Genomic DNA, 23,809 nt, shown 5'->3' on the forward strand with positions numbered 1-23,809 from the left:
TGCTTAGTGGGGGTGGGTAGGAGGGCTGGGAGCAAGGGGCTTTGTGGACAGAGAAGGCCTGCTGCTTTTCAGGTTAAGGGCTTCGCGGCCGGAGTCAACCCTGAAGGCAGGGGGCAAAGACCTTTCCTTGACTTCTTCCAGGGCAAGGATGGGTAGGTGGGAGGTAGAAGAGGATTCCCAGCAGTTAAGGAAGGAGGAACAGGAAAGGGGTGCGCCATCAGTTCTGCACAAGTGGCGGGAAGTTCCAAAGTGGCTTTTTGTTTCTGCTGCTCCATCTTGTCCCTGTGCTCTCTTCCCGCCTTTCCCTTCCCTCTCTCACCTTGTCCTTCTTGCTGTCTCTCTCTGTTCTTCTCTCCCCCTCACACTTCTCTTTCATTCTCTTTCCCTCTCTCTGCACCCATGTACTTTAGAATGAGGGAAAGTGGGCAGGTCTCATCTGATGGTTACTGTCTGTCCTGTCAGGGGTCTAGAGCCTGGAACCTACTGTCTCGGGAGTCGTGGAAGGAGTCGGTTTTGATGGGGGTGGGGTCGCTCCAGGACCGGCTGAAGCTCCGCTCTCGACGCTCAGCAAAAGCTGCAGTGGAAGCAAAATGGGGGGATTAGCAGGAGCAGAGCGGAGGCCTCATGTAGGCAGTGCACTTGGCTTTGGGCAGTGTCTGGGTGGAAGCCTGGCCCCCGGGGGGCCGGGGCTCTTCAGGTCCCAGAGTCAAACCTAGTCCTTCTTGGGGCCACTGTCTTGATTTCTGGGTTCTGGGTCTCAACCACCGAGACCTGTGCACTTCATTAAGATGGCTTCGAAATCCTGGGCTGTGTCTGTTCCTGGGGATGCAGGGGTGGGGTGGGAGCTAACAGCCTTGGAAGCAGCATGGTCTCGGAGGGCTGAGCTATCCAGTTAGGGCCTTGGCTCCCTTTGCTTCCTCTCCAGGGTTGGCCCTCCAGGTCTGAGCCCCGTGTGCCCCTGGGCCGGGGGTGGCACTCACTGCCTGGCTAGTCTGTCAGCAAGCAGCATGCAAAGCATGTTTATCCAGGCAAGCCAGGCTTCGTCAGCAGGTGGCAGTGGCCTCCCCCCACCCCCAACCAGCGGTTGTCTGTCGGGGTGTTGAGGGGAGGCTGACCTCCATCTTAGGAATGCCATCCCCACTGGCCCCCTCTCCCGGCCTTACTTTGGGCTTTCACACGCCGGCTGCCCACCATTCGCAGATGCTTCCGGAAATTCCTGGCAGAAGGAGAAGCAGAAACCAGGGTGCCATAAGGGGGGAAGTTCGGTGACAGGGGTCTTAGAACAACAGGGGCTGGGGTGGGGTGGGATGGGGTTTGCCCAAACTCCATGGCCCGACTGAAGCCATCTGTCCATCTGTCATCCATTCGCCTGTCTGACCACCCACGTGGCCATCAGTCTGCCTGTGCAATCCCTCTGTTAATCTGTCCACCAAACATTTCTAGGAGCCCCGGGGAGGAAAACAAGGGGAGCCATGACACAGGATGGGGGAACAACTAGCCAAAGCGTGTTGAACCACAGAGCTGATGGTGGGTGACAGCACGCACACAATCTAATGTTGAACTCATCCTTTTTCTTCCCAAACGAACCTCCTCCTTCAGATGTGCCTGTTCCTATCAGTGGTCCCTGACCCATCCCTAATTCCTCCCATTCCCAATCACCCCGGCTCAAAACCCCAGCATTCTCTGAGATTCTTCCCTTTTCTAACATCCATCCCTTCACCATACTCTCTAGATTCCTCTATTATTATAGCATCCCCCACGTGGCCATCTAGACCATGTCTCCAACCTCTACCCTCTCCAGTCCCTCTTAAGTCACTGTCAGAATTATCTAATATCTCCCCCTTTCTTAAAACCTTTAGTGGCTGTATAGTGTTCACAAGATCACTGTTCCAGAATTCCAGGCTCTCCACAAGGTAGATGGGGCTTTACCTAGCTGGTCTTCTCTCACTTTACTTCCCTTTGGACTCTTGCTGGCCCTTGAAAAAGTCAACTCCTAACTCCCCGGCCCCCATCCTGGCTTCCTGAAATGCCTTCCTTTTCCTTTTGGTGAATTCAGATCTTAATTCTTCCTCAGGTTACGGATATCCTCCACGGAGCTCACTTCCACTTCCCCTATATTGTGTAGCAACTGTGACCCTCGCCTGACTCTGCCTAATTCTACAGATCTCTCTCTGTGAAATCTGCGTTCTGAGTTTCCAAGAGCAGGACTGGGTAGATTTAGTTAAAGAGAGACTGACAAATGACTAAGGCAGTAGGGGATGGGGCATTTGAAGGCCCCATGTCTTTGTGCTCATTGTCAGGCTTGGAACTGGCTTGCTCCCCAGATTGGGCAGTAGAAATGGCCAGAGATACTCAGAAGGAAAAGTCAGAATTACTCTTGTGCTCTTTGGGAGTGGGAGTAGGGGAGAGCAGGAGAAATGATGTTTTAAAAGCTAAGTTCCTCATCTAGGGAGAGGAATCCACTGTGTCAGCCATATTCTTTACCTCTCTCTTAAGATATATGTAAATTTTCATATATATATATATATATATATATATGAATGTGGGTCATAGCTCAAATTTATATGATCCACCTCTTAGGTATTAGTCCCTCAGAGAGAGACCTTGAAATTCTCCCTACTCCTACTACTGGACCACTATTTAGGAAGTTCTAGTTTCCTCTCAAATCACACATAATAGCACATGAATGCATACCAAGGAATGAGGAACCATGTGGTTATACTAGCTCAAGCCCATGTTGAAGCTTTGAGTTTTCTAGCCACTTGGGGCCACAAAGGCAGTAGTCCTAATCGGTTGTGTTTATCCTAATCAAATTCCAAGGAGATCCTAGAATTGTTTTTCCCTAGTCATTAATGATCTGTCTCTAAGTAAAAGAAACCAAGATAGCTGGGCAGCTGGGTAGCTAGTCTGCAAGTTGATGTTGCTCAGGCTGAAGGATAACCTGGAGTCTGTATTTTCTACAGAGAAAGGCCCTCCCTAAGACATGGCTTTGGGTCCCTGCAGAAGACCTGAGAGATCCTGCTACTCCCTAGAAGTGCTTCTGTCTGGGAATAGAAAATGTCTGTCCAGTCACGATCCAGGGGTTCAGGAGGGGAACCTTGTGGAGATACTGATAGGAGGTCCTCGACAGCCCTTTTCTTCCGGCTCTTTATATATTTCCCTGGTTATCATCGTCTCCCTGGGGTTATGGAGTTAGTCCCTGTTAGCCACTGACATCTTTCTGCCCTCCCCCCCCCCAATATCCTGAATCTTTGTAAAGTGCTACTGTGAACTTTTTGACCAACCGACCAAGGTGCTCCCAAGGCAGAGCGTGGTCAAAGAGGACTTTGTAGCCAGCCCCCATCCTCCCCACTCCATTAGGCCTGCCTGTCTCCCTCATGACCACAGCACAGACAGGAGACAAGACTCTGGACAGGGGTGGACACCATGGGCTGGCTGTAGCTGCCAGGCCCTACCTCTGGATTACGGCTGCGGAATCATTCTCTCGTTTCCGGCGCTTCCTCTCAGCGTAGCCCCTGAACACCCTGAGAAACCACGGCATGTCATTAACCCCCTGGGTCGCCCAGCACGCGGAACAGCACACAGACAGAGGCACATATTCCCAGCAAAGTGGACGACAAGAGGTAAAGGGGACAAGTGCAGGCCAGAGCAAAGGCGAGGAACTGTCTGCACAGCACATGGGAGAGCGACTAGGAACTTGGGGAAAGCAGAAAAGGGGGCTCCCAGCTCCTCCTGCCGCTGAGCCTGCCCCCCATCTAGCAGCCTGTCTATCCATCCCCCAGCGGGGCCTTGTACTGTGTGGGGGGGACTCCTGGTCCCTTCCACCACACCACCCCTTCAGGGACGCCTGATCTCAGGGCCCAGCCCCCAAACTCCACTAAAGACAGCCTGGTCAGCCCAAGCTGTGGAGAGGCAAAAGTGGTTTCCCCAGGAACGCGAGGAACCACCAAGAGGCATCAGAGACGCTTACGACACACAAAGGGAGATGTATCTACTTACGAGATGCTGGAGCCACAGGTGAGCAGGAAGGGAGAGATGAAAGAGAAGAGGTGGTTAGTGGTTGTTACGACAGTGCCAGGCCAGTCCGGTCCTCCACTTCTCCTCCTGAGCCACAGACCCTTCACTTGCAATAGCAAAGCTTACCACAGCTGGGAAAGGGCAGGGATGGTGGGCATCCCTGGTCCCTTTGGGGTACCCAAATTCTAAGACTCTGCCCTCAGAGGAAACAGAGGGGCAGAGGTCCCAAGGGCATGGCAAGCACTCATTTCAGGTCTGTCAGGGGCTGGCCCATATACAGGGAAGGGTCTAGATGGCAGCGACCAGGCCAACATTGCTATTTCACGGCATGGGTGCTTTCATGTAGCCACCTGCTTTCCGTGCATGAGATCTGCCTCTCCCTCCCCACATTTCTAGAGCACTTTGTCCAGAGAGCTCCTTTGCCTCCATCATGCCTCTCTAATGATGCTTGTCTGTGGATGTGCAATAGACCAGTCCTCTCCCCTCTCCCAGTACAACTCCCTTTTGTTATTTTTATCATTGCACTTCTACTGCCTAACATACAGTAGGCGCATGAAACCTATTTGTTAGATCAAATTGCTAAATCCCTCTGTCTCTACTCCCTAGAGCCTTGCTGCTGGGTGACATTTTTAAAAGGATACAGGATGTTTGCACCCTAAAGGCTTGTAAGCTAACTCTTAGCCAGCAATGGAGTACCAATGGCACTTAGAAAGGCAAAATTCATTGCTAGAGGCATCGATCCTCTGAACGATTCCTTATTTCTGAGCTCACTGTGGGCTCTCGCCCTGGGACCAATACCCACAGGGAGGGACTACACAGAGCTGACCTTTGGTCTGGAAAAAAGGTGGCCAAGGAGAGACTGGTGTGCCTCACTTGTGGCCATTCCAGGTGAGAAAAAAAATGTGGAGTTAGACCAAAGATAAATTAGAAGGTGATAATTAACAAGATTCCAAATGAATTCTCTGCAGGATACTTTACACACCAAATTGCTCCAATGTATTTAAGGCGGTATTTGATTTATAGAAATCCAACTAAGAAACAGGTTTTTCTGAAACCATCTGTTGTCTATTAACAAGGAGATTGAGGGCTTTCATAACTGCCAGCAGCAAAGGGATAGTTTATTGCTTCAGAGGGTAGTGAGCTCCTCATCTAGGAGATGTTTGTAGAGAGGGCCTCCTGTCATGGGCATAGGAGAAGCAACATCTGCCCACGCCTGGAGGTCTGTATTAGACAGTCTTTGAGCCCCCTCCCAGCTGTAAATCTGACTGATGATATCGTTGATAGAGATGATGCTCTAGTGTGTAGGATACTTGGCAGTTAGAGAAGGTCTCTAGGGGGCAGGATGGAAATGGTAGACCAGGGCCAGCACAATTATGCCCAGGTAGATACATAGAGGCCCCTAATACTCACAGGCGGTGTTTACAAATAGGTAAACTGATACACATACACAGGTACACACACAGACAAGTACAGACTGCAACAAGCAGACATGCAAACACTGAACAGTAGTTTTATACACAAATACATTCAGATACATGGCACTTATTCATAGTTTAATCTGTACCTGTTAGACACAAACGTGGACATACATGGATATCTATCACATGGATCCATAGAACCAAATGCACAGAGGTATAAGTAGAAGCAAGACACCCAGACATTCACAGTTAGATACACACAGTTAAGTAAGGACGGATACATGTAACCCCACAAACAGTGAGGTACCCACTGACATGCAATCCCATATGCACACGTATAGACCCAAAGTCAGATAACATTCAGGTGGAAATGTAGTCAGATGCACATAGATAATGAATGCAATCTGACAGAGACACCCAGGCAGACAAAATCAGACCAACCTGTAGACAAACATGCAGTGGGAAAGTTAGGCAATCAGATCAATATACAGAGATATGCAGACTGATTTCCTCTTCAACCCCATCCCTCAACACACACACACACACACACACCCCACACACACGGCACTGCTTTTATCCCTGTAGTTAGGGTTAAATTTGATTTCTTAGTGGGAGGAAAGAAACCCCTCTTTAGTTGGGGGAAGAGAAGCCAGCGAGAGAGAGAGAGTTGGTCATTAGGTGGAAATGTGGATCGAGAAGTGTCGAAGAGACCAATGAGCTCAGTCTGGCTCTAGGATGCACATCTCTATCTAATCTCTGGGAAGGATGACTATTCCCATTTGGAGCCATGAGTTACTTAGGCCCAGTCTGAAGAGAATCTGGATGACCAATATGGATTCAGAGAACCCCTAAGATGAGCTCAAGAAATTTACACCTAACCCCTCCTCTACTCTCCTAAACCTCCTGATGGAAAAGAGGCCATTTCTTTTGCACAGGCATCTCTCCCCACCAACAATCTTTTTCCCACTGACAATTTTCAAATTTTTCTTATGAATAAATTCCAGAAAACATCCTTGGGTGATCTGAAAGGTGCATAGTAAGATGTGGGAAACAGGAGGGAAAGGGGGGAATGGTTGCTAAGACAGCGCAGAAGGGGACAGCTATTAGGGATACCTTCACAGATAGTATCTTTGACAGCATTTGACTCCTGCTCTTTGTTTATTTTCTTTTTTCAATAGGAAAATATGTAGCTTTAATTCAAAATAGACATTTTGAAAACAATTTAAAAAATTTAAAATTTTAGATTTAAATTAGATCTATTTCAGTAAGCTTGTTCTTTGAAGTTTACAATAGGAGAACACATTCATAATCACAATCAAATTATACAATCTGCTCTTTGTTTCTACAATTCACCACTTTAGCTTAGTGCTATATTATTTCTTTCTTTCTTTCTTTTTCTTTTCTTTTCTTTTTTTTTTGCTGAGGCAATTGGGGTTAATGTCCAGGGTCTCACAGCTAGGAAGTATTAAGTGGTCGAGGCCAGATTTGAATTCAGGTCCTCCTGACTTCAGGGCTAATTCTCTATTCATTGCCCCATCTAGCTGTTCCTAGAGCTGTATTACTTCTTGCCTGCAATGTTTTGATAGATTCTTGATTGCATCCTTTACCTCAAGTTCTCACCAATGCAGTCTATCCTACTCGCTGTAATTTTTTCTTAATACAAATCTAAAGATGCCACTTTCTTACTCAATGAACTTCTGTGGCTCCCTATTGCCTCTTAGATAAAACAAATTCTTCTGTTTATTTTTTACAGTCCAAATTTAACCTATCTTTCCAGGCTTATTAAGCACATCCTGAAACCCAGTCTTGTTGGGCTTCTTGCTTTTATTCACAAACAATAGTCCATTTCCAGAACTCTGCACTGCCCATGACCTACCTTCTTGCCTCTGCCTCCTGGAACCCTACTCTTCTAGGTTCTAAATACTATCTTCTTCATAGAACCTTTTCTGATCCCTGCCAATTGGGAGTGCCCTCTTTTCAAGCTCCCTTGTACTGAAACACTTAGTATTTATTCTGTATAAACTTATTTATATATTTTTACCTCTAGCATTTAAATATAACATTCTTCACAAGAATAGCTAGGACTTATATAATGCCTCCTATGTGTCGGGCCATACAATATATGCTTTACAAATATTATCTCATTTGATCCTCACAAAAGATACTGAGGCAAACAAAGAGGCTAAATGATTTTCCTAGTGTCACAGCTAGGAAATATCTGTGAGGTTGAATTTGAAATCCGAGTTTCCTGACTCCAGACCTAGCACTTTGCCACTCAACTGTCTATGGTTGAGAGGAGGGTTGTCTAACTCATTGCTCTTGTATCCTCAGTGCCTAGCCTAATGTCTGGCATACAGTGGGCATTTAATAAATGCTTATTGATTAATTAATCTCAGAGCCCTGGAAGCCAGGGAGCCTCAGGGGACGGGAAGATCCAGAGGGTCTTAAGATGGGATCAGGTATCAAAGAAGATTTATAACAAAGTGAAAGGAGAAAAACTAAGAGCACAGGTTTTCTTTATCAGTTCTGATTGACAGCTAAGGATTGGAGAAATGATAACCCCAAAAAGTTGGAAGTGTATCTAAGAACTAGAAAAAAATAACAACTGACATTTATAGAGTGCTTACTATGTGCCAGGAATTTACAAATATCTCATTTGATCCTTACAACACTATCCCCATTTTACAGATGAGAAAATTAAGGAAGCAGAAATTTAAGTGATTTGCCTAGGTTCCTATAGCTAATCAGTCTGATTTTAACTCAGGTCTTCCTGACTGCAGGCCTAGTACTCTAGCTGCCTATCCCTCACATACACCCCCAACATAGATACCCACTGTCATAAAAAAGGTGCACACATATACTTACACACACACGTACATACAGAGAAACAAAGATGCAGAACTCAGGCATGTGACTCATTCTCAGACACACAGACACATCACAGAGCATCACATAGGTGACTCACGCTTGCATAGTGGTTGTTGCAGTCTGGAAACTGAAGAGATTCTCCTTGGGGAACCAGGTGCGGACCGGGACCTCATCTGGAAAAGACACGAGGATACAGAAAGGTGACAGACTGAATAAGATGGATTTTCAGACAGAGTCAACACACTGAATTGTTTTTCTTGGCTGTACTTATTTATTCAAGGAAAGGTTTCTTTACTGGGATGTGTGTGGTATATGTGGGGGAAGGGGAAGGAGGGGAAGAGGGATTGATACAAGTGGAGATTGAGAATTTTTAAAAGTCCAAAGTTCCAAGACAACCTCCAACTGAGAAAGAAGCCCGACTTAATAAGGCTAGGATATCTCTCCTCATGGGATCTCATGAAGCCCTTCAGCCAGGCCAGATTTCTAGTATTTCTCTACAATAACGAAGGCCAGAGATCTTGGGCTGGGCTGGCATCCTATTCCCACCAAGGTGCCCATTAAACTTCTAAATCCCAAATACAGGATTCTCTTCTCTTGGCCAGGGAGTACTCTGAGTATCCGAGCTCTGGGCCCCAAAGCCCTGTCCTGCCTGTGTGGCTACCATCATTTAAACAGGCCATGAGAGAAGTTTCTTGCCTCAAGGCAAAAGCTGGCAAGTGGAAAAGCTGGAAATAAAACCGTTTTGCATATTCATAGTTTCTAAGTTGGAAGGGATTACTGTGACCATCTAAATCCATCCATACTACAAGACAAGTCCAAAAGACTCAAGTTGGAAAATGCTGTCCACATCCAGAGAAAAAATGGATGGCATCTGAAAGCAGCTCAAAACATATACTATTTTTACTTTTTTTCCCCATAGATTTCTCCTTGTTCTGTTTTTTTCTTTCACAACATGACTAATATGGAAATATGCTTTACATGATTGCATATATATAACCTATATCAAGTTACTTACCGTCTTAGGGAGCGGTAAGGAGAAAGAGGAAGGGAGAAAATTTGGAACTCCAAATTATATATAAAAATGAATGTTAAAAATTGTCTTTATGTGTAATTGGAAAAAATACTATTTACTAGAGAAAAAAACAAATCTATCCATACCTTAAAAATAATTCTCCTTACAACATACCACATAAATGGAAATGTTAATCTTTGCTGGAAGATCTCAAGTGATGGGTTCCTATCACCTCCAAGAGAGCCAACATCACTTTTGAATTGCTTTGTTAGGGAGCCTTTCCTTATGTTAAGTTCAAACTCATAACTTCCACCCTTCCTCCTAGCTTTGCCCCTGACATCAGTCAGAACTGCTGGAAAGGGAGAGACATCTCTCTGATAGGGGGCAGCTTTGAAGACAGTTCTCATGCCTCCTACCAATTCTTCTCTTCCCTCAGTTAAATGTGCCTAGTTCCTTCAAATTATTCTCATTTGGCATGAATTCAGGTCTTTCCACCCTCTTCTGACTGATCTTGAATTAAAGGATGCTCTTCCTAAAATGGGGTAATCCAAAGGAGGACACTGTGACGGATATGGACTGGTCAAGATAATACCCAGCAGGGTGATCACCCCCTCACTCTGGATCCCAGGCCTCTTTAAATGAGACCCAGGATCAAAGCTCTCTTGGTTGCCAACTTGTTCACTTGAAGTTTGGGGTCCATTAGGACCCCGTGCTCTTTTTCACATGAAGTGTTCTCTTGCCAAACCTAGCCATGTCTACTCCCTACACCGAGGTCCCCCCTTCTCCTGTTCCCCCCCCCCCACCTCTTTGCCAAGCCTTGAGCTCCCTGAAACATCTGCCTCCTCTTCCTCCAGCACCTTAGGGCAAGAAGGAAGGAGTACCTTTTTTCTGATAACACAAAGCTGAGAGGAAGAGCTAATACCCTTGATGGCAGAGCCCACATCTAAAAGGATCCGGATAGACGAGAAGAGCATTGGGCTGAATCTAGTAAGATGGCAGAAATGTAGAGCCTTGTACTTGAATATGAAAAAAACAAAAAGCACCTTCCCCTGAGTAATGCGAAAGAAGTCTGGTTAAACAGAATTTGTTCTGAAAAAAAGATCGAGATTTTAGTGGACTGCAAGCTCATTGTGAGTCAGCAGGGCAATGGGGACTGTGTTCAAAGGAGCAGCTGCCAGGAGCAGGGAGGGGAAATTCGCCTGGCTTTTGGTCCCCAGACCTCGTCTGGAGCGCTGTGGGTCTGGGGACCAAAGGCCGGGGAAGGCATCCCAGGGGTGAGCAGGGTGGTGGAAAGCTCCAGCTTACGCTGTGAGGGGTGGCTGGAAGGCCTTGGGAGCCACGGCCCAGAGAAGAGAAGGCTGTCAGCAGAGGCTGATCTGAAGGACCCCAAGGAGGGAAACACATGGGGGGGGGGACACTCATGGGGGAGGGTCACGCATGGGGGAGGGATACGCATGGGGAGGGACACGCATGGGGGAGAGTCAGACGTCTTTTGTGGCCCCAGAAGGTAGAAATGGGATCAGTGGCCAAGGGTCTAAGTGAGGCTCAATGTCAAGAAAGACTCAGTGACAAGTGAGGAATGGGCGCTGCCTTGAGAGGAGCATCTGCTGGCTGTGTTCCACAGGGGGCTCCTCGGGGCCCCAGGCCCTTTCCCATGCTGCCGGCCTCTGCCGCAGCCTCCCCAGGTGCACGCTCTCTCAGGCCTCAGAAGGGCCCCAGCACGTGGGCCGTGAGCACTTCCTGGTTAGCCGAGGAGGAGGGAGACAGCCCCTCCCTCCTGCCTCACCGGCTGAGGTGGCTCACTGGGAGAGCCCCCAGAGCCCTGGCTGGGGGAGGGGGGGGCGGGCTGGGGGAGGGCCCAACTCACCAGACACACGGTCGATGCTGTGCATCCGCTCCAGCTTCTTGCGTCGGCCCGAGGGCTCAGGGGCCGGGTGCTGGTCCATCTCAAAAGACTGCTGGGAGGGGGCTGGGGCCAGCTGGGAGCAGCCGGGGCACTCCTTGGAGCCCTGGCGGCTGCCAGCCCAGCTCTTGCAGGGCCGGCCAACACTCTCGCTGCTGCCCGAGCCCTGCAAGGGCTGGCTCTGGTGGTGCTCCTCCCGATGGCGGCCCTTCATGACTGACAGCTCGATGCCCTCTGCCTCAGGGTCAGACAATAGGGGAGGCTCCCCAGAAATGGTGTAGACCCTGGGCTTAGGGCCCTCGGTCGCTGCCTTTTCCCGGGCTGCCTCCTCCAAGAAGCCCCCCTCATAGCGGCCGTCGGAGATGAGAGAGAGGCGGCGCTTGTTCTGGGAAGCGGGCTGCATCTCGGGAGACTCGTCCTGGCCAGCAAAAGCATCAGCCAACAGGTGATCTGAAAGAGAGGCCGGCGGGAAGGTGAGGGCACTGGAGAGCGCCAGCACCGTCAGCCAGAGCTCTGCCCTCTTATGGGAGACTCCATGGCCTGGTCCTGCCATCGGCCGGAAGGAAGACCAAGGGATCTTGGCCACCTTTGTGTCACAGCCTCCCTTCGGCAGGCTAGTGAAACCTAGGGAATCCCTCTCAGAACAACATGTTTCAGTGTGTAAAATGAGTAAAGTACAGAAGATTACACAAAGGGAACCAGTTTTATGAAAAATGCAACTATCTATCTATGTGTATATATGTGTGTATATATACGTACATACATTGTATTTATATAAAACAAGTTACTCTAAACCTTGAGTTGACATTCTTCCCTATGCCAGGGCCAGACTCCTTCAATCGCTACAATCTCTTTCCCCAGTCACACAAAATCTGTCTGAAGGAACAGGGAGCCCCGGTCTATCTGAAATTCAACTATTTGTCAGCCTCCTTTGTCTGGAAACTTGCTGAGAACCAGAAAGGGAATCTGAGCAAATCTTCCAAAGGGCACTCTCAAACGGAGTCTATTTACTCTTAGTTTACATTTAGTTCTAACACATTTAATGTCTTTCCCATGCCAGATTAGAAATAGCAAATTAGAAAAAGGATAAGAGGCTCCCAAGAGCAAATACATTCATTCTACTGGACTGGAAAGTGAAAGCAAGTAAGCTTGATCTAATGGAAAAAAATAAGATCATTAGAAGCAGGAATGAGAATTCAGAAAATGAAGTCCTACTCTACATGTCTCAGGAGTTAACATCAATACATGAGAGCTTAGGACAAGCTATCCAGAGAATGTTACTTCCTTTTTGGAGGAGGCAGGGATGTTTAGGAGGTGTAAAGGGGACATTAGAAACTAGTTTTCATCCAAAATTATGAGCACAGAGTAAAATTTGGATATTCACAGCAGTAAATAAATTCCCAGCATTCTGAATTGCTCTTTGACCCATTACTTAGTTATGGAGGGAAAGAAGGGGCAGTGCAGCTTTGAACAACCTGGATTTGGTTCTATAAGTTTCAAACAAGGGAAGAGCTCCAATTTAGGATATTCACCTAAAGTGAGAGTGTGTCTGTTCTACAATATAGTTCCCAGCCAAGAGTGGACATATAAGCAGGAAAGATGTGACAAGCTCCCTCAGACAAATATCCCACCCTAGTGGGACATTATCTGAAGAAAGAAAGAGTTTTAGAAGATGCTGGACCCCTGAGATCTCCTGCCTCCATTTCCCTTTCCATATAATAGTAATAAGATAGATCCTTAACTCAGGATTAATCACACTAACTCAGGGTAGGGAGGGCATTGCTGGGTGGGAGCCAGAACCATGTAAGTCTATACATATACATCAACTTTGTTTCTGTCTCTGCTTTTTTCTTTCTCCCTGTCTCTGTTCCCCCTCTCTCTGTCTTTCCCTTTATTCTGTTTTCTCTGCCTCTAATTCTCTTTCTCTCCCTCTGTGTCTCTCTCTGCCTTTTTCTCTCGTTCCCCTTATCCTTCCCTTTTGCTCTCTCTTTCTCTGCCTCTGATTCTTTGTGTCTCTCTCTGCCTTTCACTCTTTCTGTCTTTCCCATCGCGCTGTTTCTCTGCCTCTGATTCTTTGTGTCTCTACCTTTCTCTCTCTCCATCTCTCTCATTCTCTCTGTCTTTCCCTTTTGCTCCGTTTCTCTGCCTCTGATTCTTTATGTCTCTCTCTACCTTTCTCTCTTTCCATCTCTCTCACTCTCTGTCTTTCCCTTTTGCTCTCTCTGCCTCTGATTCTTTGTGTCTCTTTCTACCTTTCTCTCTCTCCATCTCTCTCACTCTCTCTGTCTTTCCCTTTTGCTCTGTTTCTCTGCCTCTGATTCTGTGTTTCTCTCCCTCTGTGTCTCTGCCTTTTTCTATCTCTTGTTCCCTCTCTCTCTGTCTTTCCTTTTGTTCTCTGTTTCTCTGCCTCTGATTCTCTCTCCTTGTCTCTTTGTTTCTCTGCCTTTCTCTCCATATCTCCCGCTTCCTCTTTCTGCCTTTCCCTCTCTCCCTCTGTCTCTCTCCCAATCCTCCCTCAGCTTCCTTTTTCTTTCCCACACAGAGAAAGTGGGAAGCTGAGGCGCCATTGCATGTATTATGCCCGAGTACATCTCGCATTATAGCTCTGTCTGTTGGACATTGTGTCTATGGAGTTGGAAGAATCTATCCAGTATTGGGCCTACATGCCTGTGTGTGGTGAGGGGCTGGAGAACGAAAAAAGGAAGCAGGAACAGGCCCCCCCCCTCATACTCACCCTTCTTCCCAGCTCCCCTGTGCTCTCTCCCTTCACTACAGATGCCTCCTCGGTTTCTTGGCCCAGCTGCCCCGCCCAAAGCCTGGTCCCTACAGGCAGGAGTGCCAACCCTATGGGGGTGCCAGGAGGCTCGTTGTCATGCCAACGCCCCAGGAGTGTGGGCACCATGGCGATTGGCACTTCAGAGTCCCCCCTCCCAATGCAGCTTCTCCCTGGGAGCCACTAGGAATCCAGGCCCCACCTTGAACTTCGGGCCTTTGCCCTCAGGCTCTAGACCTCTCCCCAGAAATCTGAATCGCTTGAGTAGGAAGGAAACCCTCCCAAGAGGGGCGGGCACACGAATGAGAATGCTGGCAGAGAGGTGACCCTGCAAGAGGACACACATGGCTGTGGCACACAGATCCTCTTGCTGGGGAGGCTGGTGCCAGGTAAGGAGGTCAGGAGCTGAGACCCTCGCGAATAATGGCAGCATCTCCTCAGGTGGAAGGAACTTGAAGCCCTTGCTCCCTCCCTCAGCTGTTTCTTCTCCACAGCCCTGGCGTCCGGGGCCATCCTAGGACACCCCTTGAACACGGCCCCGCCGGCCGCAGACTTACCTGAGCCGTTCCGGTTCTCAGGGTGACTTTGTGACAGATACTCCCCAAACGCTCGGGCTGCTCTGGAGGGCAGGAGGCACCAAGAGAAGGAGGCAGAGCACAGGAGAAGCAAAGGTCAGAAATGGACTCCTCAGGTCCAAGACGTTCCCCGTGCTCCTGGGGGCCAGGATCTCTCCCTCCCACTGAGCCTGCTCCAAGGTCAGGATCCCAGACGCACTCATCAGAAAGTCCAGCACTGGGAAAGCGTGGCCCCGCCACCCTGGACTGCTCTTTTCCAATCCAGTTTCCTTTCAGTCCTGACCTGTCTAGAATCACAGCCTTCCAGGACTACAGATTGGAACTTAGGCAATAACCTAGTCTAACCCTCTCACTGTGAGGCTGAGAAATTAGAGTCAGGTTGTCCCCTAAGGTCAGACAAGCAATAAGTGACAGAGCCGAGATTCGAACTCAGGTCCTATGACCCCACATTCAGCTGCATCACGGGTCCTCCCAGACGTGCTAAGGGCATGTGAAGGGGCACTGGGTCGATGGGTGATCTGGCTGTACCAAATCAAAGCCATTAGTACTGCAGCTGTGTCCGGGGAGCTGTCAAGCCAGCCACCAGGGGGCAGTGCCAATGTAAGCTAGGCACATGAGGGACCCCTGTTCATCTCAGCATATTTCCAATATGCAGCCTCCACCATGGTAGCCGGTGGGAGGGTGGGGTCAGAGGAAAACCTCATAGCTTCTGTTGCCTGGGCTGGCCCATCTTCATCAGGGCCTTCCACCTTTCATTCCAGCCCCTTCCCACAAGAAGGAACATGGGGCTTCCTTCTGTGAGGTTTCATTAGGGAACTAATTAGAAATGACCCCTGGAGAAACAGGGAGACATCTAAGGAAGGAGAAGCTCAGAGACAGCAATACCCTCAACATCATTCCTGATCTCCCAACACACAGGTTTCCCTGAAAACTCTCTTCAAAGAAACTGAAAAAAGATAGAAAAGATAACCGGTTTCTCCTAGGTCTACTGCTTGGTTGTTTTGTTTTTTTTTCCAACCAGCTTGAACCAGATCTCTCTTCAGCCCATTTCTCCATATAAATATCAATTGCAATTATTTATAATTCATTGTTGCTGTTATTCTAGAGCCAGCCTCAAAGCCCAGGAAGCGTTCAAGTTCTGCCTTTGATACATTTTACCCTAGGCAAGCCATTTAACCTCTCATTGGTCTAGATTCACTCTTTAAGATGGCTTTGCAGAAAAGGGAAGAGTTTCTTCATTTGGGAATTCTCCCAAATCAATGAAATTAGCAATCTCAGCCCTGTTTCTTATTCTAGTCAAGTCTAAGATTCCGCTTAGAGGCATCAAGACTGAACTTTGCTGGACACTAGTCAGGGGTTAGATGCTAATCAGAGGAGCTGGACACTGGCTTAAGGGAGTCTGACCCGGGATAACAAGGTTTGGGAATCTAGTATACAGGAGGGGGCAATGGAGGGTAGGCTAGCCTAGCTCCCCTTCACATTTCAAGGAAGTAAAGGGTCAATATTTGGTTTCAGCATCGGAAACCAAGTAGAGATGTCTGGTCCCGTGCTTAGCAAATTCCTTCACAGCTTTTTTTTTTTTTTTTTTTAGACAGGCTGGTATTATACCTGCTGAGATCCCACTCACCCAAGGGAGCCCACCCTCAGAGAATGAGATACAAGGACAGGAGGGGAGAGAGGGATAGAAGGAATGATATATATAGGAAAGAAAAGATAATCAGAGAGACTGGGAAAACCATAAAGACAGATTCAGAGGTATTGTTACCATCAAGAATACAAAGATAGAGGGAGACAAAGAGATAGAGGCATGGAAACAGGAGTCAAAGTCACAGAGAGACAGGTAGAGGCACAGAAAGATGAGTGGGGGAGGGAAAATGAACTAAGGCTAGGCAGGTACTTTTTTTTTCCTTCTCTATTTTTCTGCAGCCAAGGGGCTCTAAGCCACTCTATTGTCTTTAATCCAAAATACATTTGAGACCATCTGGGCTGCCTATCTGAAGTCACACTCTGAAAATTCCCCCCTTTTCTCCCCCAAATAGGCCTGTTAACCCATCCATTCCTGTATCTGGAGACACTAAAAAACTCACCAGGTTCTATCTACTACTGAATGACAGCATTCACTGACCCCATACTCTGAAGGCAGCTTGAGGGGTTGTGGCCCAAGTCTCTCTTATGTCCTCCCACTCCCAGATGTTTGCTCCTGAGCCTGGGAGTAATGGAAAACCTGCCCTTTTTGTCCTTTCCTGATAACCCTGGAATCCTAGCCTCCTGGCCGTAGGTGACTGTTCATGGCATTGATCTTATAGGCAAGGAAATCAAGACCCTGAGAGTTTTGTCCAAGGTCACATGGTAACTTGGTTCCTGAAGTTGGCCCCAGGAGTCGGACATCCTGGTCCTTTATCCCCTCGGGAGCACTGTGCGTGAGAAAAAGCTCCGTAAGGGGCTACAGATCTGTTAGTATCATCCCAGGCTCTCGGTTCCATACATCTCCATGGAATTCCAAGGTCCTGATGGCCCCGTCACCTCTCTTATTAGCTGTCAGGCCCACATGGGCAGGGAAAACCCTGCTCAGCTGGGCTCCGGAGGAGCACAGTCCCTGAATGCACAGCTTAGCCCTAAGGGAAAGCGAGCGCCCCAGAGGTCATCCAGCCCATTCCCCTGCCTCCGCACCCGGTGGGCCCTGCGAGCCTCCCCGGAAGGTTATCGCCGGCCGCCGCCCCCGCCCCCAGCACCGGACAGCTCCACGGCCTTCGGCAGGTCTGCAGAACAGCTGCCGGGACTCCGGGAGGAGGGACGGCTGCTTGGCAAAGGACGCCCAGGACGGCGGGCCACGGAGGGATGGATGGTGGCGGGTGGCGCGCCTCTCCTCCGCCCCAGCCCCTCACTCACTCACCGCACTTTGGCCGCCACCGAGGACATGGCCTCGCTCCTCAGCGCCTTCCTCTTGGAGGCAGCTGCGCCCATATTCGAGGCCGGGGGCAGTGGGGAGGGCGCGGCATCCCCCCAGCCTGGGGCGCCGCGAGAGCCGGGCCGGGGGCGAGGGGCCTCCGCTTACTGGGCTCAGCGCTCCGAGCGAACCGCGAGCCCGCCCGGGCAGCCCCGGTCGCGGTCCCGCATGATCCCGGGCCGGACCCCCCCCGCCCCCGGCTTCGCTCCCCGCCCCTAACGCTCAGGGCCAGCGGCAGCCCCCGCAAGCCCGGGCCCGAGGTGCGTGGTCCCCGGCCCGGCTCGCCCGCCCGCCTCAGCCGCTGCTGCAGCGGGTGGGGAGTGCGTGGGGCCGCGGGCAGCCGCTTTATGGGTCTGGGCAGCTCCGCCTCCCGCGCCTGACGTCACGAAGACACGAGGCGGGGGGCGGGGGGCGGTGGACACAGCTGGAGGGAGGGGGTAAGGCCGAAGATGGGGCTGGGGGGACAGTTGAGAGGGAGAGAAGACAGGAAGGAGAAAAATGGGGAGGAGGGGAGAGAGGTGGCGATAGGAAACTGAGGCTGGGGGCGGCTGTGGAGGTGGGGGCTGGCTCGGAGAGTGAAGATTAGCGGAAAGCCCTGGCCCAGGAGTCCAGAAACCTCAGTTCGAATTCCGGTGCTGTCACCGTGAATGCCTTTGGGCCAGCCGCTTCGAAAAGGTTGGACTAAATTGTCCTAAAACAATTCAGCTCCCAGCTCTAAAGCCTCTGGATAAACAGGCCTGGAGGTGAACCCAAGAATGGGAAAGGGAAGCTAGGAAAAAGGAGGGGCCCTTGGGAATATTGAAGCTGGTGAGAGAGGGAGTCCAAAGGGAAGAAAGAGAAGGTGGGAAGTGATGTGAGTGGTGGAGGAGAGGAGGGAAGGAAAGTGGGGTAAGGAAGGAAAGAAAGCAAGCAAGCTCCGAAATTCCCTGGTATTCAGAACTGGAAGGAACATTAGAAATCTATTGTTCTGTTCTATTTTATTGGAGGAACTTGAGACATCAAGAGGGGGTCGAGGTCAGTCAGGGAGTCAGCTGAAGTGAGACTTAGACCCCCACCCCTTCACAGAGCTCTGCTGCCTGCCATTTCATCCAGTAGAAGGTAAACTTCTTGAAGGTAGCTACTGTTTCATTTTCCATCTTTGTATTTCTCAGCATTTTGAACATTAGGTTTTTAATGTGTGTTGAATTGGATTGAGTCTCAAGTGTGAAAGGCACATGCATTTGTGATTTTATAAATCAAAGGTCATGGGGTGACACTCATTTTACAGAACTATGCTTTGCTTTACAAAATGGTTCAACAGTTTGTGGCTCACTAAAAGCGGGGGTTTGTAATAATGAATTTTAATTCTTTAAATCAGTGGTGTCAAACTCAAATCAGAAATGAGGTTACTAATCCATATATAGGGATCTCTGTGGGTCACCTATTGAGTTAGTTTAAAATGTAAATGTCATATCATCTTGGTTTTATTGTATTTTTGTTAAATATTCCCCAATTAGTTTAATATGGTTTGGGTTGTATTGGAGGGTTAGTAGAACCAATTTCCTAATCCCTCACTATACATGTAATTGAGTGCAAATGGCAATTGAATAACTTTCTGCCCTCCGAGAAAGAGGGAAGGTGTTGAGAGGCAGGAACTCAGAACAAAGACCAGAGGACTAGGGCAGGAAGTATAAACATTCTTCCCTGGGGGTCCCTAGGGCATTGTAGCATATGGTGTGTATGTGTATGTGGGTGTAGAAATGGGAGCCCATGACTAGTTATGTATTACTTGCCTCTCCCACTCTAGCAACTTTAGATCACAGAATTATGGACAAGGTTTGTTGGTAAGGGAAGTTAAGTCTATTTAAGCAGGAAACAGGCTTTTGGTTTGTGGGAGGCCCAGGGAGTCATTTTCCCTCTGCTCTTCAGTGCCTTTTGGGATTGCTTCTCTGTGCCACAAACAGTTAGCTGCAGCTACAGAATGCAGGGGCAGGGAAAAATTCAAGCAGCCTCTGCTCCTCAGCTACAGTTATTTTGTATACCCTCATCTTTAGGCCTAGGGTAAAGGCAAGGGAATGAAGATCAAGTTTAGATTATGTACTGGTAACAGCATCAGGGAGGATGGCATTGGGCCCAGTCACCCTCTGGGGATAGTGGATCAGAAGCATCTCTATTCTTGAGGGCATTCTCCAGGCCCTCAGGAAGAGGCTCTACCAGTGGATGATCTGAAAGACAGAAATAATTCTATCTTGCTCATCCTAGACCCTCACCATGGTGTGTTCAGAGAAAGTGCAGTCAGTGAATTTTACATATATATATATATATTTTTTTTTATTAATAAACTAAATTATATGCTGCCTTTTTAGTTTCCTACATCTTCCCATCTCCAGTCTCTAACCTGTCCATCCCCTGAGAGAAAGAGGTTGCTTCCCATATTGAGCTGGTAGAGAGGAATATCCTCTCCCCCCCTTCCCCTCCCTCCCCCCCCAGAGACCTTTCAGAAGCCACAAATTGGAGGAATGGGAGCTAAGATCCTGGGAAGTGAGCGTGAAGAAGTATCCTTTATTCTGGTCATATTTCCCAACTTTTTATGTTTCTCAGAGGCTTGTTTTGGACCTTAGGGTTAAGGGTAGTCCTAAATGCCTCTTGAATGAAGGATTGGCTTTCAGGGCCCAGCCCTGGTCCTTTAGTTCACTCTTTTTGGGTTGCTCTTTTATGGGTGATCAAGGACATGAAAACAATATATATCTTGGGTACTGAGTCCTTAAATGGAGAAGTGGAGAATCTGGCTTGGTCACCATACCATGACCATTGGTCATGCCTTATCCTGACCTCAGGAGGAGAGGATCAAGATGGGAAGATGGATTAAGTCTTATAGGGCCCAGTTCTCTCTGACTAGGTTCCTACTCTCACCCTGGCTTAACTCAGGAAGAGGATGGCTCCAGGTGGGTGACTCAGATCAGAACAAGCACTTGAGAGTGAGTGAAGGTCGTCACATCACCCAAAGACTCCTAAGGGGAATACCTTTGAGACAAGCAACTGACCTGTCTGAGAATCTCCCGTACACCTTCATTCAGGCCTTTCTCCCATAGTGGTTTAAACACTAAAGGCAGGGAATTGCTTCAAGACTCCCATTTGCTAAAAACCCCAGCCTAACCCCAGACTCCAAGGCTTCCAAAGGTTTCTCCCCAGACTTCTCTAACAAGATCAATGAAGAAGCACTTCAAGGGCACTTCCAACTACACAAAACCACAGGAACCCACAGATTTCCTTTTTCCAGCATCTCTCTTACTCTCCCAACACACTGAATTCCCTTCCTCAGTCTCCCTCATTCTCTACCCCCACCCCCAATCCTGGGAGAATAGCATCACACAACTGGCCAGTGATTTGATTGAATGGGGGAGAGGAGGAAATCAAAAGTGCCCATCCCTCCCATAGATGCCCAAGATGGCTTCAGGAGAAGTGATTGGCTTCATTCCAGCAGCACCAAACATCAAGATCTCAGCCTCCCAATAGACAAGCCTCATGGCCTCTCATAGGGGAATAGGGCTTTTAGGAATCCAAGTCTGAGATGGCAGAAAGGGAATCGGTAAATTGATAGGATTTGCTCTGGGAGGAGCTGGAATAATTCTGGGTCGAGTGGTCTTCTTCCTAAAATGCAAACACACAGCCTGGACTATTAATACTAATACACAGTCTTCTTGACTCTGCCCCAGACCCTGCCCTGTCTCTACAGAAACACATACTTTGGAACTTTGCGTTTTCTTCCCAAAGGAAGTCTAGGAAGCTTGGGAAGTCTCCTTTTAAGCCCTCTGAATCTTGCTCCTTTTAGAGCAACTTGGGGATATCTATTGAGGTAAAGAATATTGCTTTAGCAGCATAACCCAGTAAATAAGTGGGCCAGGAATACATGGGGAATCTTCATTGTTATAGTCCTTCTAGGGTCTAACATTAGTAAGCAACATACCTCAAGGGGAGAGAGAGGGCTTCTCCTATGCCCAGTAGGACTGATCACAGTAAGTCAGTCTTGGGGGCTGGGAAGGTCTAGATTCTAAATGAGCACTCTTTGTTTATCGAGGACACAGATGGAGTTAGTGCTGTTATCCTAGAAAAGTTGGCAGGGCCTTCCCCTTGGGGCTTTTGCCTTAGCTGCCTAAAAATGTCCAGGGATTACTTATCTATGATCTGAGAGCAGAGAGGGCAGTGGGGTGTCAGTTTTACCTAGTCTGAATTCTCTTCACACAAGGAAGAATCTTTCTGAGTATCTTGTTTTGCAGTACTCTGGTAGTCGATATCCTCCCTAGGGAAGTCTAGGATCTCCTCTTCATATTCAGTCTGGTAGTCGGATTCATCTAGCAGATAAACGGAAATGCTCTGTTATGTCTAATGCCCAGGGAAAGTGAGCAAAAAAACCACAGGGCTGGGTTTAAGAGACACCTGATAGGGCTTGTTGGATCACTGAACCTCAGAGGCAGAAAGCGTCTCAGAGCTTATTGAACACAATTTTTACCTGAAGAAGCATCTGACCAACGGTCATCCAGCCTTCCCCTGGAGGGACTGGGCTCCTATGATCTCTCAAAGTGCTCATGCCACCTCTGGACAGCTCTAATAATTAAGAAGCTTAATTTCTCTTTCATATTGCAGCCCTCTACCTCCTTTGCTCGGTCTCTCAAATCTCTTTTGAGATGTCCTTCGCTCCTTTGACTGCCGTGATCTCCTCACCACTCCAGTTTTTCTTGCTTGGATCCTTTCTAAAATGTGGTGCCCAGAATGAATGCATCAATGAATGCATCACTAAAGATGTGGCCTGTCAGAAAGCAGCCTCCCTGGCACCTCCCTATTTTGGGAACCATGTCCCTCAGAGTTCCTGTTTAGTTCACTCAGAGTCGGGCTGTGGAAGAAAGTGGGAGAGGGTATAATTTGGGAGAATCAGTGAACCTTAAAAGTAACTGCTTTAAAACCCATTATCCTTTCTCTTCTCAGTGAATAGGTGAGTGCCAATATGAACACTCAGTGAATATCCCTGATTTACTAACCCTCTCAAGGGACTTTCCAGATAGATATGAGTGTTAAGGATGCCAGACTTAAGGAGTTTATGGTCAGTCCAAACAAAGATCTCATTTAAAATCAGTGTTTCTTTTAATTGCAAGCCTCTGGGTCAGATATTCTCTAAGCAAAGAAAGCAAGACATCCTCTTTTGTTAGACTTTCCATTTTTCCATTAGGTCAATGAGGACATCAAAAATATGTCTCCCTCTTCCCAAACTTTTCTGATGATTTATCTTGGAAGAGAATCCAGTTATACCCTCTTAAGTCCTGGCTCAAAACCCCAGGAGTGGCTTTTACAGTTCCAGGGTCTTACATGATCCTGTGAGCTGAACCCTTGATCTATTCTTCAACCTAGGATATTTCTATCCTCCTTTCTTCTGTGTCAGATGTTGATCCATCCAGGGAAAGACAAATATAATTGATTAGGATTTAATGAGAACATAAGTGGACCTGTGGGCAGGATGTATCATTTCTGCCATTCACACTGGGACAGTTGTCATGATGCTGTTTTATTAATTTGTTTATTGCTTGGAAGCAAGTCCCACTAAGCCTTAAGCAGAAAGATAAGGCAATAGCTAAGGTCACCGCCTCAATATAGCAAAGTGAAGATTCCTCCCTATGGGAGTCTGGACAACACTATGAAGCTTTCCTTTTTACCCCAATAATTTCTAATGAACAAGTCTACATTCTTTCATTTAATTATGCACATAATCCCTCCCTGCCCATCTTGTGAGGCTGTCATTAGAACAAATGAGATGATATGTCTGAAAGTGTTTTGTATGCTGTAAACTGTTGTGCCAACATAAGGTGGTATTTGACAATCAACAAGTAAACAGTGAGCCCCTCCTGTGTGTCTGGCCTTGTACTACATGTGGCAGGGAACAGCTAGATTCATTCATCCATTCAATAAATATCTATTAAGGAAATACTGTGTGCTCAGAAGAATGGAAACTATTTGGTCATGAGATCAGTAGTCTTCAAAGAACTAGAATGAGTTTTGGCTTTTCCGCTGATAGTAACTCATAGATGTGGATTCCTTGGAGCTTCTCCCAAGAAAGCCATGTGGACTGTGTTCTACCAAGAGAACCAGAGGATCTATAGCCTGTTTTCCATAAGAGGGACTAGGAAACAAGGAAGGGAGGGAGAGGGAGAGAAAGAAAAAGAGAACGAGGCAGGTAGACAGCTCCCAAAGGAATACAAAAAAGAATGTATAGGTTAGGCTCCAGAGTGAGCCATTGAAAAGATCAGACAGAACATGGAGAAGATAAT

At 48.0% G+C, this 23,809-nt stretch overlaps 2 protein-coding genes across 7 annotated transcripts in view; both read right to left on the minus strand.

Moving 5' to 3' along the window:
- The window catches only part of NSMF (NMDA receptor synaptonuclear signaling and neuronal migration factor), a 34,871-nt gene extending 16,924 nt beyond the window's left edge, over positions 1 to 17,947 (minus strand). The window contains exons 1-8 of one of the 5 annotated variants that reach the window (XM_031951882.1): positions 17,460 to 17,945; positions 14,549 to 14,610; positions 11,183 to 11,668; positions 8,401 to 8,476; positions 4,000 to 4,005; positions 3,456 to 3,524; positions 1,164 to 1,216; positions 485 to 574 (exon numbers count right to left, since the gene is read on the minus strand). In XM_031951882.1, the coding sequence (XP_031807742.1) occupies positions 485 to 574; positions 1,164 to 1,216; positions 3,456 to 3,524; positions 4,000 to 4,005; positions 8,401 to 8,476; positions 11,183 to 11,668; positions 14,549 to 14,610; positions 17,460 to 17,530 (913 nt within the window). In that variant the 5' untranslated portion in view covers positions 17,531 to 17,945. Of the gene's footprint in view, positions 1 to 484; positions 575 to 1,163; positions 1,217 to 3,455; positions 3,525 to 3,999; positions 4,006 to 8,400; positions 8,477 to 11,182; positions 11,669 to 14,548; positions 14,611 to 17,459 lie in introns of all 5 variants that reach the window. The other 4 variants (XM_031951886.1, XM_031951884.1, XM_031951883.1 and 1 more) reach the window with 4 other exon arrangements.
- A 526-nt stretch (positions 17,948 to 18,473) lies between these two features.
- The window catches only part of PNPLA7 (patatin like phospholipase domain containing 7), a 226,450-nt gene continuing 221,114 nt past the window's right edge, over positions 18,474 to 23,809 (minus strand). For both annotated transcript variants that reach the window (XM_031951881.1, XM_012554075.2), the window contains 2 exons: positions 21,714 to 21,844; positions 18,474 to 21,143 (listed from right to left, as the gene is read on the minus strand). In XM_031951881.1, coding sequence (XP_031807741.1) covers positions 21,714 to 21,844 — 131 coding nt within the window. In that variant the 3' untranslated portion in view covers positions 18,474 to 21,143. The remainder of the gene's footprint in view (positions 21,144 to 21,713; positions 21,845 to 23,809) is intronic.

This window comes from Sarcophilus harrisii, chromosome 2 (genome assembly GCF_902635505.1).
Source record: "Sarcophilus harrisii chromosome 2, mSarHar1.11, whole genome shotgun sequence".
Taxonomy (NCBI): domain Eukaryota; kingdom Metazoa; phylum Chordata; class Mammalia; order Dasyuromorphia; family Dasyuridae; genus Sarcophilus; species Sarcophilus harrisii.